This window comes from Alligator mississippiensis, chromosome 4 (assembly GCF_030867095.1).
Source record: "Alligator mississippiensis isolate rAllMis1 chromosome 4, rAllMis1, whole genome shotgun sequence".
NCBI lineage: Eukaryota > Metazoa > Chordata > Crocodylia > Alligatoridae > Alligator > Alligator mississippiensis.
In genome coordinates this window covers 219214916-219232066 of record NC_081827.1, presented here as the reverse complement: position 1 = coordinate 219232066, position 17151 = coordinate 219214916, and the positions used below count along the sequence as shown (strand labels likewise).

The 17151-nt window shown below is 40.3% G+C and overlaps 1 protein-coding gene across 1 annotated transcript in view; it reads right to left on the bottom strand.

The window, feature by feature from the left end:
- Positions 1 to 17151, bottom strand: part of KCNH7 (potassium voltage-gated channel subfamily H member 7) — a 384959-nt gene that overhangs the window by 55823 nt on the left and 311985 nt on the right. Inside the window, exons 7-8 of the mRNA XM_059727333.1 lie at positions 15835 to 16234; positions 9146 to 9345 (exon numbers count right to left, since the gene is read on the bottom strand). Of these exons, the coding sequence (XP_059583316.1) occupies positions 9146 to 9345; positions 15835 to 16234 (600 nt within the window). The remainder of the gene's footprint in view (positions 1 to 9145; positions 9346 to 15834; positions 16235 to 17151) is intronic.

Genomic DNA, 17151 nt, shown 5'->3' with positions numbered 1-17151 from the left:
TTCCTGCTCAGACTCTGGAAACAGGGAGAGCAGAGCAGCAATGGTGATGCAGGGGTGGTAGCTCGTGCTGCTAGGGGACCTGTCACTTCCTTTTCTGACTGCTAATATTCATGTACAGTATTACTGAATCAACCCTTGTAGGATTTTCTAAAAGTAAACTTAAGGTTCTTCTTATACTATTCTGAACAGTTAGGCCAAACCAGGTGTGTCTACATGAGATGCTGACTGTGCAGTAGCCAAATCATAGTGCGCAGTAGCATGTCTAAGCAAAGACAGTGCTAATACACTACTGCACAGTATTATTAGGCTACTGCAAAGTAGTGTCACTTAAAAGACACTTGCTAGCACTACTGCACAGTAAGCAGGTTAGTGAGCATTTATTTAGTACTTGCTAATACAAGCACTAAATAAATGCTCAGTAATTTATTCTTAACCATATCTTGTGGAAAGTTAAATGGCAAAACAAAAGAAATCCCAGATCTTAAATGTAGGAGCTTGATAATTTCTCATGGGGCATGTCTATATATAAAGGGATATGGAGTCCATTAGCTATCGTTATAGGGGTATGTAGAATCTATAAAGACCAATTAGGAATTATTGGATAGGAAAAGCTGGGAGGGGGACAAATAGATATTTTCCTACCCCAGTCATATGGGACTGAGGGGACAGAGGTGTTGTGTTCTGATCGAAGTGGTATGAAGGAATGTTTTACTGATGGAAATTCAGGTTTTTTTATTAAACTGATTTTTTTATTATAAGTCTGTACTTTCCCTACAGTTTTTTCAAGATTTTTTTGGACCCCCCCAAAAAAACCCTTTTTTTCTATGGCCAAATATATCCCTCCAACATTTTCCAATCAGTTTTTGTCAATAAGCCTGCAATGGATGGCATTGACAGGCTGCTCTTTGCATGTATTGCAGCAAATATAGAAAGACTCTTGGTTTCTATGGGGACAGGACAGTTTCTGGTTGAGACAAGTGGAACATTTTTGCTTGAGTATTGATTAATGTTGCTTAATTTTGTACTAAGGGCATTTCAGGAGCTTCAGACTACCTTGAATTAGACTTCTGTATCACTCGTTCAGTGAAATACATATTAGTACTCACCATGTCTCTAATATTCCATTTTTATGGAAAGAAATTGGGAAAGTTCATGGTAAAACAAGTAAGGAAATATCTGGAGTCTTTGGGTATGTCTGAGGCTTCTTTCTTTTACTGACTCTGATCTTTCCTGGGTCAATATGAGCTAGCTGCTTTTTCCTCCAATTATTTTATTCCATAAGATACTGGAAAGCAACACTGTCTGAACTGAAAAAAAGAGTGACAGCTGTCTGCAGTTGCTGCCAATGGCCCCCTTTTGACATTATTTGGTAACCTTTGGTCTGATCCAAATCATAATGAAGTTAAAGAAAAGATTCCAAGTTATGGGTTTAGAATCAGGCCTTACCTCCCTTAGCTGGTATACTGCCCAGAACTATATGGGCCAAAGCTCACAGGAAAGAGAAGAAGACTTTCTTATATGACTCTTTGGGCTATTGAAGAGCAGAAACAGAGTAGACAATTTAGAAACACTTAATCAGTTCCCAGCATGACACCCAGCTAGGTCAATCAAGAGTCCCTTGTGATTGACAGTATCAACAGTGGCTGGCAGAGCTAACAGTTTCATCATCACTGTTTTGCCTCTGTTCTTCACAAGGAGATCATCTATCAGTAAAATCAAGTCTGCCGAACAGAAAGCTGCCTGAAGCCTAACTTGGAGAGATCTATGGTATCATAAAAGCCATGCAATACTGCACTCTGTTCACTATCACTTTATTAATGAACTTGCTGAGAGAGTAGAAGTGATAGACCGTGCAGTAGTTAGTTGTGTCACTGGTGTCTGAGTTCTCATTTTTGAGATCATGCCAGATTAGAACAAGTTTCAGACCAGTAGGGCACCAAACCAAATACCGCAGCTAAGGGTGGCATAATCATTTCTGTAAGCAGTTGGCTGAAGCATTTTCCTTGGCTTTCCCTACTTAGGACAAGGGGTAAGGTCATAGGTGGAGGCACAAATTCCTTTCAGTGCTCCTTGTACTTCCTTTTTTGAGCCTTGTTGTTACCTGTCAGCTCTGTGTTCCTGAGGCAGCCCTGGCACCCAGCTTGCTGGACTTACAAAGGACTTTTTCTATTCCCCTCCCCCCCAATCTACCCAGAACTAAGCAGAAGAAAAGTTTAATAGGCATCTCAGGCCGTACATTCCCCGGTCCTAGTATGGGAGGCCTATTTAAACTTGATTGACTAAAACTCGGTTGCCGGGTTAGGGAAGGCTGAGGCAAGGGACCAAGAAGGGGTATGGGTGACATCTGAACAATGGTTAAGGGTTCATCAAAGCATCCAGCCTGTTGGAGCCCTGACCACACATACTGTCATACTTTTCCAGGGATGACTGGTAAAAGTCCTTCCCACAAAGTTTACGAACACTCCAAGTAATCAATCCCCTTAAGTCTGTTAAAAGACTACAGTAAAATCTGAAAGTCATGCTAAGTTGAGGCTTATTCACAACAGGTAAAATACAAAACAGTGATGCTGACTTCACAGTGCAAGCATATCTAGGCCATCTGAGAATAAACAACGTGGTATCTCCTTCCAGTATATCTTCTATATTCATAATAATTTCAAGTGGGCTCCTAGCTGTCTGGTTACTCCTTAAAACTTAATGTTTTTCCTGGTTGTTAATCAGTTTCTTGAGATGTTCCAAACCATATAACCCCTTGTCACTGAAAAAGGTAATTCATTTAAATTTAAACTGTTTATATAATAGGATTTTCCCTGTCAATTATGGCTTGGGACCCTCTTGATTTATACAATTAAAAGAATGCTTTGAAGAGGCTGGACTAAGGGTATAAGAAAGCTGTAAAGCAGCAAACAATGTGCTTCAAAAGAGAGAAATCTCTCTGACACCATCCACTGTTGTTCTCGAGAAGCTGAGAGAAACAGATTGTCTCCCTTCAACGATCGTGTTAGAAACTTTGCTTGTCAACAAATCACCCTAGTGCCTTGGGAGAGTGAGATCCCAGCTCTTGCGCTCTCTCTTTGTATTTCTCCCCCTTTCTCTCTTTCTCTCTCTCTTTTTCTTTTTCTCTCTAGGGATAGCTTTCTGAACCTAAATTGTATTAGTTAAGCTTGAGCTAGGTTTCCCCAAATACTCAGTTAAACCAGGGTAATATTGCAATTGTTTTGTTTGTTTTTCCTTGCATGGCTATTACTACTAGTACCATTATAAATTTCATATACTTAGAAATAAATACTTTTAATAGTCAAACTGGTGGTAACTGGGTGTATTTTTCCTTCTCTACTTCCCTTCCCCACTTGCTCCGCAGCAACGCTTCTTTTACCTGAAGCCAAATATTCTTGTGAAGCCCAGAAATACTGTGGGGTCCACTCATCAAGAGGCTACCACAACTAGGACAGTTAGGGCAAAAGATTGGGATGCGATGAGTTTGAGACACATAAGGGGATCAGCTTGTATAGGTTGATTGACCTAGTTTGACTCAGATGTGGCCTAACAAACTGAATGCTGGCCCATGAGGGTGTCGGCTGGACACCTAGCTGGATTCAGAGGTATTCAGTTCACCTGTGTGCTTATGTCTGACTGCATTTTATTGTTACCTTAATGAACTGATTCCTGGCACATGAGGGTGTCAGCCTGTACATGCTGATCAACCTGGCTGGGTCAGGCATGTCACGTTAATCTGTGTGTGTGTGTGTGTGTGTGTGTGTGTGTGTATTTGACTGATATGGTGACTGGAGGAACCCAGCCCCACTGAAATTGAGCCCTGCAAGATAGCTCCATTGGGGGTGAGGACTTGCAGAGGGGAGAGATACAGCTCCGTATAGAAACACAAGTAACACAAGCAGTATATTGATAGAATTACAAAGACCCTAGAAATGTATCCCTAATAAATGAGCACACCCCAAAGTGATGAGCAAATCTGGTAACACTGTTTCTGACAAGGTGGATAGAAATGTGAGATTTATTTTTCTTCTTTGTTTCTAAGAGACTTTTGTGGATTCACATGATTTTATTGGCAGAGTATTAAAACAGATAGTGGTGGTGAAAGGAGACAGTCTGGGAGCACTGTCTTTGAATAAGATTAGCTGGATGCTGTCATCATGGAGATGTAGAAGCTTTTTGTTTTAAATCACTGCTATGGCACAGGCTTATGTGAATACTTACACTAGAATTAGCCATTCTCTGTCCATGCTCCAGCCTTCCAGTGATGATTTCTGAGGTAAATGGAGAATCACTGTAATCTCTTTCATGTGTTTGGGAGCCAGTATATTGTGGACAAAAAAAATGATCCAAGTATTTTATCAGGCCATTAATTGAGGAGAATAGTTTTCATAATTGTTAAGGTATGAAAGCTGTTCAAGTCCATGAATATCCAGGGTTGGAGCAGTGAAAGATTGCTAATTATCCTGTTTATGAACCTTTAGCCCACAAAACACAATGCAACAAACAATACAACTTAAATTCATTCACAGACTCAAGTTTTAGAAAGCTTTTCTTTTGGATCTCTCAATTAGCTGAAAGTGTTTTTATTTTAATTAAACCTTATTAGTATAGACAGCCAATGGGTAACTTCCCATTCTATTAATATTTAAGATACTTTTGGGCTGTTTTCATTATCTTATGATTCCTGTCATGACAATCAATTGTACCTGCTGTTTATCATGAGGAGATAATTTAACATTATGACCATTTGTTAAAGATTATGGTATGTTTTCAATTTGGGATACAGTTCAGATATGACAAAGTGGTGAGATTCATGGTTCTAGTCTCCAGACATGATGAGTGTAATTAACTTCATTTTGCATTGTGAAATTTGAGTTTCCTCTTGCATGTTTCTGGAGCACATAGAATCACTACCAGCAACATTTGATGGCAACATAAAAAGAGACAGCAGGAGAATAAGAAGGGATTCTACCACCCCCACCCAGTTCCTATACAAAGCAGAACGGGTGAAAACTGCTTTTTGGGCACAGTACAATTTATGACCCTGATCCTGCAAACATTTATGTATATGCTTTACTTTATTCATAAAATTAGTTCTACCAAAGCCAATGAGATAAGTCGTGTGCATAAAACTGAGCATGTCTACATGTGCATTTATACTGGCTTAAATTTACTGCATTGTAAATTACTGCACAGTAAGTAGGAATAGGACAGCATCTACACATGCAGGTGTTAAAGCACATTAACGCTGTGTGGATTAACTTGGGACATGAGGCAGGTATCAAATTTACACTCAAGTCAGCGTAAGTTGCCATACTTACTGTGTAGTACAGGTGTGCACGTGTAGACACACGCCTGTACTGCGAAGTAATTTCGCACAGTAAATGAGCATATGTAGATGCACCTACTAAGTATTAGCACGAATGCTTACAAGAGAAGGGCCTAAAATGTATACTAGAAAAAGTATAGAGCTGCTATCCCCTCTTGTCAATTATCTAAAAATAAAAATAAAAATGTATTTAGCTCATATTTAAGATTTTAATTAAAATACATGTTTGTATAAACCCTTCTAAATGCATGGGCCACTTATTTGGGATTTTTTTTTAGCTAAAGTAAACCAGTAAAGCTGTTTGGATGCACAGAAGATCCATGGAAATGTAGAGGTTAGGAGAAATGCATGCAAAACTTAAAAAAAAGGATCTCAGACACTAGATAATGTGTCTTTATATAAGGAACATTAAAGTCATGCAGTTATCAGGAAGTGTTGGACTGATAACAATAGATGAAAGAAAAAGTATAAAAGAACAGAGGAAAAACAACATGCTACTTTGAAAAAATCTGAACCCCCCCCCCCCCCCCCACTTTGAATTTCAGTGATTGGCAGAATCTTTCATGAAACAGGATTCATTATAAATCATCTCTGTACCTTAACTTTGAAAGTGCATATCATATGGGCACAATTTAAATTATGCTTATTCTGTAGCCTCAAGATTTTGATCCAGATTAAAGTAAATCCTAAATCCTGTTTATCCAATCTGTGCATAATTATGTTATCAGTGGAAGTGTTTTACCCAAACATGTTATGTAATGAAATATGTTATGCAATGAAAAAATAATCCAAGAGCTGTAGAAGTGAAGTGGAGGGGAACAAATAAATAATGGTCTCAGCATGTTTCACTACTAGATCTTCAAGGCTGTGGTTATATTTGGCCATCTAAAACAAACATTATCTCCTTGTTTTCAATAAAAAAATCTGGATTTTGGTTTTTATGAAAGCAAATGTAGTTATCTATTTACAGATTATTTTTAAGTGACATTTTAGTTGTCTGCTTTTCCTGGATTCTGCCAACATGTAAAAGCATCTTTTGAAACAAGTTTTACATTATTAACAATCTTTTTAATGTATATTCTTCATGTTTCAAGGGAGGAAAGATCTTATTGGACTTAATTTTTACTCTGTTGTCAGTTGTGAGATGGGGAAAAAAATATAATCTGGATCAAATTCTGCCCTCAGATACTACCACAGAGCTCTAATTGAAGCTCTAGGAGTCATGTGTGCTTGTTTGAGGGCAGTATTGGTCCTTTTATATGTAAATACAGAAATCTCATGCAATTAAGATGCCAAAACCACATGCATGTCCATATGCACGTCACATATGCACATGGTGTAGAGCCTTGAAAACTTCATTGGTACTTGCCGCTAGCATGCATATATGGTTTGAAGAAAGAGCATCCACACAAAAGAAAATGCAGAATGATCAGCATGGCAACTTTGTCAGTGTGACATTTCTGCAGAACAATTACCTAATGCAAACCATATGCACATGACCTTTTTTGGAAAGAGAAGCACGATTAGAGTTGTGGGGTAAAACAGTGGCTAATATATGTGGTAATGCGAAGCAAGTCTACTGATTCCAAAGTTTTATTATCTATTTTGCCCCACATCTGGCTCTGCTTAGATGAGGTTCCCTGTCTTTTGTTTTCTTCCCCTTCCATCATGCAAAAAGTTTACATTTAAAAATAGAAAGCACTGAACACACTCTAAATCTGACAAGTAACATGGGTATTCTCCACACTTTATACTGGAATTAAATTTGATATAAATACCTCCTGCTCTTACCAGTGGGTGGTGTTATTCCATGTATTTAGGTATGAAGCAGACAGGAAAGAGATAAATCTTTCATAAGTACAGCATAAATCAGATAATTGGCATATCATTCTGAACGGATGTGTAACATACTCAAACACACATTAAACATAATTTACACGACTGTCATAAATGTGAAGAAGAAATGCACAAGAAAGTAAGAAATAAAATATAACAAAACAAGCCACTAATCTGGATTGTTTTTGTTTCATATTTTATTTAAAATAAAACCTTCATACTGCCTTATAACCATATCAGCGCATGGAGGTTTTTAATCCATTAAATGTGTATGTCACATAATAACAAATCCAAAGTTACTTCTAACATATCAATTTATGTATTATGCAAAGTTTAATCAGACAACATCCGATTTGTGGATGCTGTTTCAGGTGATACAGGCATCTCCTTAGCACATCCTTTAAATCAAAGAAAGTGAGTGCCTGATGGGTGCACTGCTGTTATATTTAATATCTTCAGAAATAATTTGATGGGTTGGATGAGGACTTTGGCTAGCCCAGCTCTGCTCAAGAGCCTGATCCAGCAGAACATCCCAAATACTTTTTATTGCAGTAGGAGATAGGGCCTCTCAGTTCCATGTAGGATCCGACTCTGAAGTTGGACTTCCACTGCAGTAACCCTCCATGGAGGAGTGTGCAAACACCTACTGGCTTGTTTTGGGGTCTGGATTCTCCCCTGAGGTGCGGTGGTGCCTGCAGAACTGGTGAGAGGTGAAGCCCAATATGCTCTGTTGTCTTATATTTAAGATCTGTTTTACTTAATGGTAACTGGGTAACTTAACTCTGAAATCTTTTTTGTCAAGATCATTGTCCTTACCTATTAAGATAACTACACACTTTTTTTCAGACCAACTCATTCACAAATAAATGACAACCACACTGGAAGGGGTTTTTTCTTTGCTTGTTTGGTTTTTGTTTTTGCATCTATGGCAACATTTATGAGAATTTAATTTCTAGTTATATTGCCTCTGAAATTTATGGAGTTTTTCTTCCAGCCATTCAGAAAATTTTGAAAGGTCTTAGATCTCTCATTTTTGGAGTAACTTGGGGAACCCCCCTCCCCCCCCCCCCCACATGGGTTCACTGAGCCTGGGATCCTATTACACTGTATATATCTTTAAAAAATGAAATATTCAACTTTTCAAGGGCTGGCTAAGAAAGAAATGTGTTGACTTTCCAAAAGCCTTGTGAGTGCCTACATCTGCTAATGATGCTATTCTCTTTTAGCCTGTTACAGATGGTAGCTTGATATGACTAATTTATTAGTTATCTTTCAGTTAATATAATAACTGTCAAGGGCAAAAAGTATAAGAATTATGTTTTGCCACTTTCTACAACTTAATAACTCTGTGGATTGCTCAATGCTTAGTTTTGTGTGGCTTTGAGCAATATGAAAACTGGTGGGTGGAGAAAAATTGTTACATGCACTATTTTCCAAGTAGCATACTTCTTTTTTTGAGAAGTCGTCCAATCCACCTCCTGCCTCCTCTATATCACTACCCTGTACTAATGCTGTGTTACTGAAAAGGGGCCTCATTTTCCACTAATTTTATGTAAGTGTAACTCTATAGATTCCAACACTTACACTGTTGTGAAACTGGAATGGGAATTCAGACTAGAGTTTAAAAAAGAATTCTGAAAAAAGCATTTCTTGGAACAAGTTCCCTAAGATTTTCTTTTGCTCTCTCTCTTCTTTAGTTGATAACAAACCAGCAGCAGTCTCCAAGCCCTGCATGTATATTAATGCAGGAGTTCATGCTTTTGTGATTAGCACTATAGGCAGAGATGTTCCATGTAGTAAGTGATTTGGGGTGTCTGAGTCCATGGATACCCGATTTATGACCCACTCTGAAAATAAGGCACTTTAAAACATTTCAAGTTGGGCTCACAAAAACTGGCAACTAATAATCATCAAATCATTTTCTTAAAAACTTGGCCATTGTTACTTTATCACCACCTGTGCCACTAGAGCAGAATTACATACCATGTTCATATCAATGCCATTGGTGTATGTCCATGCATGCTGGAAGTACTCCTCAAGTCGCTGACGCAAAGGGTTGGGAATCTGATGAAAACGTATAAACTCCTTTACTCGTAGCATCTGCATGTGATACCGCGCTGTTCCTGAATACAGTCTTTGGATTATTGCAGAAACGTTTCCAAAAATGCTTGCATACATTAATGCTGGATTAGATAGAAACAACAAAAACTTTGCTTATATTGTTGCATTAACACATAAAATAGGTGGTATTTTACACAGATTAGTATGTAAAATAATTCAAATGACATTTAGTGATATTTTCACCCTCTAACAAAAAAATGGATTTGATAGTTTGATGTAAAACAGCCATCTATAATGTTGGAAAGCAACTAGATGGCCAACACAATCACAGTATTTATTTCTGATGTTTTATTGTTCTGTAAGTCTTGAGGTCCAAATGCTACAACGTAGGTCTGTGCAAAGTGGCTAGTATTTGCTTTGGATTCAGATTCAGCTGATTCGGTGGACAGTGATTCGATTCGGTGATTCGAATCACTGTCCCAAATTGATACAGCTGAATCTGATTTGGAGATTCGGCTGATGCTGAATCTCTGAATCAGCCAGGCCCATCCCCTGCCCACTCTCCCAGCCTGACAATGACTGCCCTGCCCACCCCAGCTCCTGGCATTTGAAAAAAAAAAGCCCTGACTCAGTGGGTGCTTCTGGGTGTGTGTGGGGGTGATCTCCACTGCCCCACACTGCCCCACACTACACGGGGGGCTCTTCATGAGCCCCCCACTTCCCCCTGCTCTCCCAGTACCCTCCATGGCTGCTCTGCCCACTGCAACTCGGCCCTTTAAAAAAAAAAGGAGAGAAAACCCCTGCACTCAACATTCCTGCTGGCAGGAGGCAATCCCCACTGCCCCCCGCTGCTCCGCGCCATGTGGGAGGCTCTGCATGAGCCCCCCGAAGCCCCAAAGCTGCTGCAGGAGCGGTGAGTCCCAGGGCTTTTCTTCGGTGTTTTTTTTCTTAAAGGTCCAGAGCCACAGTGTGCAGGGCAGTCATGGGGGGACTGAGGAGTGGGGGCTCCTACAGAGCTCTCCATGCATCTTGGAGCAGTGGGGGGCAGCAAGGATCACCCCCTGCCTGACAGCATCCGGTGAGCACTGAGGCTTTTCTTTAAAGGGCCAGGAGCTGGGACTGGTGGGGCAGCCATAGGGTGGCTGGGGGAGCAGGCAGGGGTCGGGGGGCTGGGGAGTGGGTGGGGGTCAGGGGGGTTGGGGGAGCAGGCAGGGGATGGGGCCTGGCAGGGGTCCCCCCATGGCCCCCTTCTCCAGCCCCCCTCCCCTGCCCCTATTTACCAGCTCCCTGCTGCAGTCACTGGGGACTGCCTGAATCATCAAAGCTCTCTGAATTTTTTCTGAAGATTCGGAGAGCTTTGAATAGATTCAGACCTTTTAACTGGTCCCCTGATTTGATTCAGATTCAGAGATTTGGCCACTGAATCGGGCCGAATCTCCTCCAAACTGAATCACCACCTGAAGCTTCACACAGCCCTACTGCAAAGGTTGCGACACCTCTTTTTGAAGCTCAACTGTGTAGGCCATCAGAAATCTTATGTTCTTCAGCAGGGCTATTTACAGTGGCCACAGTTATGTAGCTGCATATAGCTTCCCAGAATTGACAACTAAAACAGAAGTAGTGTTCAGCTTTGAGTGAAAGAAGAGTATAGGGAAATTAGCTTGGGCAACTGAGATTTTTGATAAATCAATGTAATTGAACATAGAGACAAGACAATTTCAAATGACAGTAAGTTGTAAATATTGGAAGCTGAATTAACTGAGGTAGACCATTCCTTTTAATCTGAATCTCAGTACTACCTCTTTAAATAGGTCTTATCTGTTTTAACCCACTTTGGGCACATCTTTGTGGCTTAACTAAAAGCAAAATAAAGCATTTATTCCTTCAGGTTAAATAGCTGTACTGACTCTGCAACTGCAGTGCCTTTTCAGTTGAGGGATCTGTTTGCAAAAAACACTCATGCTGAGGTGGGATGCCACTGATATAAATGGCAAACAAGGTTCTTTGGGTAGATGTGATATCTTTTATTAGGCCAACTAAATAGTTGGAAAAAATGTTCTTTGCAAGCCTTCAGACACAAACACCCTATGCCCGAAGAAACCTCCCTATGCCTGAAGAAGGGTGTTTGTGCCCAAAAGCTTGCAAAGAAAAAAATTTCCAACTATTTAGCTGGTCTAATAAAGGACATCATATCTACCCAAAGAACCTTGTCTGCCTATGTCCTTACACCAACATGGATACAACCAAAAACCCTATTGCTATAAATTAGTTTTCCTTAGTAGATCCCTTTGCAGGAATAGAGTCCATGGGTTCTGTTGAAATTAACTATGTTCAATTACATTTTCTGTTTCTGCTCAGTTAATACAAGCCCAAATAAACAACACATAGAATTTCACCAGGTTGTTATACTCAGCTAGTTTTTTTTCTTGAATAGACAAAGCACATTGTTACACCCATCTGGAAGAGAAATATTTCTGTGATGTTAGTTCCTTTACTGTTTATGCTGAAGTATAGAACTTCAATGAGAATTATAAGGCTTTACTTAGGTTACCAATTCCTGGTACAAATGAAAAACAATTGCTTTTCTCTGAAAAGTTGGCACTTCTTTAAAGAAAATAGGCTACAACTACTAGGGCTGTGCAAAGTTTTGTTCCTTGATTTGATTCGGCAGAAATTCGGCCTAATTCGGTGGCCGAATCTCTGAATCCGAATCAAATCAGAGGACCCTTTAATCTCTCTGAATCGAATCGGAACCCTCTGAATCGATTCAGAGAAATTCAGAAAAATTTGGAGATTCACATATAGACACAGCTTTAAATGTTTTTTCTATATACCTCTAGGTAGCATGTGGCTTGGGAATGCTGAGATGCTGGGGCACATGGAATGCAGTGGTTTCCCAGCGCTCTCAGCAGCAGACCCAGAAGTGGAACAGAACCACTTCCAGTCCACTTTCAGGTCCGCCAGGGAGCGCGCTGGCCCCCCTGCCCCCCACACCCCCTCAGCTCAGCAACTGGTGCCTCCTGGGTCTGGGGTGGGGGGAGGGAGGCATCTGGAGTCTCCCCATGGATGATTGCTGAGCCAGGGGGCCTTGGGGGGGGGCCCCCCCTGCACTCCCCGGTGGACCTAGAAGTGGACTGGAAGTAGTTCCAGTCCATTTCCGTGGTCACTGCCGAGCACATGGAGGGCCTCCCTGCACTCCTGTGGAACGCTCCATCCACCCCAGCATTGCAGCATTCAAAAGCCATGCTGGTACTTCGAGGTACGTAGAAAAAACATTTAAAGCTGTGTGTATGTTCGAATCACTGATTCTCCAAATCAGCATCAAATCTTCAGATTTGGATTTGGCCAAATCGAATTAGGGACAGTGATCTGAATCAACAAATTGAATCACTGTCCCTGATTTGGGCTGAAACCAAATCCAAATCGAATAGGGCTGGCTTCACACACGCCTGACAACTACTACTATGAAGTCACAATTCTGTGATTTCAAGAATTCACTTCTACATTATGTATTATAACTGTTGTGACTTATGAATCAGAAAATTGCATGGTAGGTTAAGGGGAGTATGACAAAGAAGCAAGACCATAGGAACTGCCATGAAAATCAGACTGATGGCCTGGTATTTTGTGTGTCTGTTTCTTCTGACATACCAGATACTTGAGAGGAAGAAGGAAAAGCTTTACTAGATATTCATAGAATAATCTATGCAGTGAAGAAGGGGATTTTTTTTATTCACTATTATCTGGCTTATGTTCTGCCACATGAGGGTTTATAGCATTTCTACATGTAAATTGCTTTTATCTACCCAATGTAACTGTAGATATTTTAATTTAATATAAATGTCTCATTCTATTAAACTAGAGACTTCAATACTATTTAGTGGAAATGAGTTCCACAGATTAATTATACCTTCTGAAAAAAAATGCCTCATTGATTCTAATTATGTTGCTTTTCAATTTCATTGACTATTCTCTTGCTTGTATATTATAAGAAGGGTAAATAACAGGAGTGCCTGTGGCAGGCCTGGGGTTGAGCAGCACTGTAGTGCTCTCTTGTAACCACTCAACTCCTGCCTTCTCTGGTCATTTGGGTCTGTCCACCTCACCCACTTGCCATGCCTTGATATTGTTTGGAAAGAAAAGGTTGGGAGACTGTCCACAGCCCCAAGGGAACCTAGTCCATTATCAAGTTACTTTCTATTGGTGTCCTCAGACACTAGGTGCCTTAAGGGCTCCAACCTCCTCTACAGTCAGGCCCATGCCTCACAGGTGTTACCAGTCATTAAGGTAGTGGAGCTATTTGCCTCATTCACTGCTTCACCCTTCATGTCTCAGAGTCTGTGTAGCAGCCTCAGCTGTCCTGGCCTTTCCTCTTTTCATGGAGCTGGGTTCTCTTTCCTTAGGCCCACTGTCTCTGGGTCCAGTCCTCTAGGCCTCCACCAGCCTGGCTTGTGTATGGCCCTGGCAGAGCCCATGCCTTTGTGCTCTTCTTGTCACTAATATTCCTGCCTCTAGCAGGGTTCAGAGCTTGGTTTGTTTCTCTGGGCACCCCACCCATGGCCTCCTCTTCACCTTTTTTGTAGCCACACCCAGTCCTCCAGGTTTAATGATAATATAAAAACAGACTATCACCTTAACTAAAACCTCCCCGTTCTAACATCATGAAATAAAAAGGTAAGTTATCTCTTAACAAAACCATTCTCTCTCTGGGTAAGCAACATAAAGAAAGGCAAGCTACTACTTTAAACAAAAACTCCCCTTCACTCTGGGTAAACGTTAGAGCCGTCTGCCTCTGCATTCTCATACTTTGTCCAAGGTGTCCCTGCTATTGCATGACCCCTTGAGTGGCTACTCTTTCCCTTCAGAGAGCTCAGCTCCCAACCAATGCAACCCTGCCTCCAAGACATTCCCCTTTATCTATACCCAGGGTGCATAGGTGAGCCACAGGCTCAGACCTGAGACAGGTGAGCCACAGGCTCAGACAAGTGTTTGCCCTCTTAATGATCCTCTCAGTTCTCCCTTCTGCTGCTTAGGTCTGCAGCCCGCAGCCCTTATCTTGGCTACCCATTTGCTTACACAGCAGGCTAGAGAGCAATGTTTCACCCTTTTTAGTAGCAGGAGCCTCTGGTTCCTTGTTACAGTGCCTAATACATTTTCTTTATGGCATTCATTTTTCTGTAAATAAACTAGCAAACATTTGATTTTTAATACCTTGGTCCCTGACCTCAGAATCCCGACTTGGCCAGTGACCTCTCTGCTGCCTCTGGAATTCCCCCTCGGGTTTGGTAAACTAGCTCCTCTTCCCCTGTGTGACTCTGGGTCCTCCAGTTCCTGTTTTAGCTCTCCCCTGGTGGCCTACCTGCCAGGCCAGACTGCTTATGACCCAATCCTTATGTACACAATGCATTTATGATGCACATATAAATATTATGTAAAAAGGACTGATGACCAAGGCAAAGAATGTGGTTGCCAAGATGTCTTGTTTTGAAGCAGCTCTTCAGCCAAAGATTCCCTGCAGCTGAGCACTTAGTTTACATGTGGAAGATTGTAAATATTTTCAGACACATCCATCCCCTGTCTGCATTCCCTTATAATCGTGCCTCTTGAATAGCAGGAAGTAGATCCACTTAGATCTTGTGATTTTGAAGAATTTGTTCAGGCTCATGTACACTTACACATAATATCTGTTTACACTTGCAGTGAAACACAATCTTTTCTCTTACTTCTACTTTCTCACTCGCCTCCAAAGGACCTGCAAGATCATGGCAAAAACAGTACTGAATACATTCCTGTGATTTTTGTGCCTGGCAGGCCTTACCATAAGATAGGATAAACACCCACACAAAGCCTGTGGGAATCAGACCAACACTATTTCTGTCTCTTTTTCTACTATCACCTCCAAAGAATGGAACTGGAATCCAAAATCAGGAGACGAGCAAAGCAAGCACTAAAATGATTATCCTCACCCATTTCCGTAGCTCTTTTGATATATGATAATGAACCTAATGTGCATGTTTAAAAAATAATTTTTGCTTTAGCATAAATTAATTGTTTTCAACTAGATGGCAGCTGCTTAATCAGAAACGTTCTATCAGATTATCATGTGGTAGATGGATATCAGCCAAAAGCAGATTATTTTAGTACTGATTATACAACATGCTACAGAGTCAGGTAGATGCATCAATAGGTATACCACATACATTTGGAAATGCTGTCTGCACTCTAAATGTGCCCAAAATAAGAAATTTCCATTGAAAAACATCTTTAAAAATATTTGTCAATACTCTCTTTATAGCCTCAGTCAGGAAGAAACTTTAGCACGTGCACAAATAATCCTAATAAAAATCAGTGGACAACTTGGAGGCTTGAAGTTAGGTACTAACCATGTACCTTTCTCAGTTGGAGTTGCATATATATTATGCATGAAACTCAATGCATACAATTTCTATACTTGAGACTCCATACCATAGTATAAATACTATAAATATACGTTTATGTATCAACTTGTTTTTCATTTTTCTCTCATCCTGCTCACATGCTTATAATTTAAAAATCCATTATACCAACTGTATTCAATTCCTGAGTAAAAAACAAAATAGTACAACACTTACAGCCAATCAACATGACGCAAATGGAAAAGATTTTCTCTGAGTTGGTGTTAGGAGACACATTTCCAAATCCAACACTTGTTAGACTGCTGAAGGTAAAATAAAGTGCTGTAACGTATTTGTCCTTGATGGATGGTCCAGAGCCTGCATCACTCTTATTGTATCGTTTTCCGAGTTGTACTCCTAGAGAATCCAACCAGCCGATTTTATGAATCAAGTAAGGCCTTTCTACATTTCCAATGGCATACCAAATGCAAGCAAGCCAGTGTGCAATTAATGCAAATATGCACATAAGGAGCATCAGGACTGCAGCACCATATTCTGAATATCTGTCCAACTTCCGTGCAACCCTTACCAAACGTAGCAATCTAGCTGTCTTCAGAAGACCAATTAATGTTGTTGTCTGTGAAAATAAGACACATTTAGAAATTAAATTGATTTTCATTGCTCACATATACACTCAAATATGGTAAAATGAAGTTGACCCAAAGTCTGTCTTCCATTTATTACAAACAAAAACTTAAAAGTAGAGTAACTAATTTTAATTTAATATTGATTTAATCTTTTTTCTAACATCTTTATAATGGTTATTTTAATACACTCTGAGGAAATGGACTGTATGATACATTTGTTATTTTTAACCTTTATCTTTATCTGTGGTCTAGAACCTCTCACCTTTGAACTTTGTACCGAATCTGGATTCCTACGTCAGAAGGGAAAATATTGAAGTGATATATTTCACCAGTGATGTAAAGCTAGCAGTCTGCAGATTTCATAAATACAGATGTATCTTTAAGTATATGATTCTGCTGGCCAGGTTACTAATCATAAATACCTGCAATGTTTTAACAGTGCTTGCGTAGTTATTTGACTTTGAGATCTTATAATTCCAAATTAGAGGCCCCTTGCTAAGGTTTGATACATATATTCTTCAGAGAACATAGCAAAAATGGTCCCTGAAATGGAGTGAATTTGAGACAAACATTGTTCTGAAACATGCTCTTTCTGTTTCCAGAGGCCCAAAGGCTTCTCTCAGTATGGGATGATGTCACACAACTTTGGAAAAAGGTAAATGGGATTCAAAGAAACAGCAGAAGAGAGGTATTCTTTTGACTAATCAGCAAATCTAGTGACAAGTTCCTGCTGCTCCGTCCAGCAGGTTCTCTTCCTCTTCACCTTTTACCCTCTTGAGGGCTGAGCTCAGGATAGGCTGCTAGCCTAGGCAGTAGACAATAGCAGGAACATACCCTGTGTTCATAGCACAGGAACAGTAAGTGTGACACCTGAACTCAAGTTCCACTGCCATAATAGGCCTGAAGG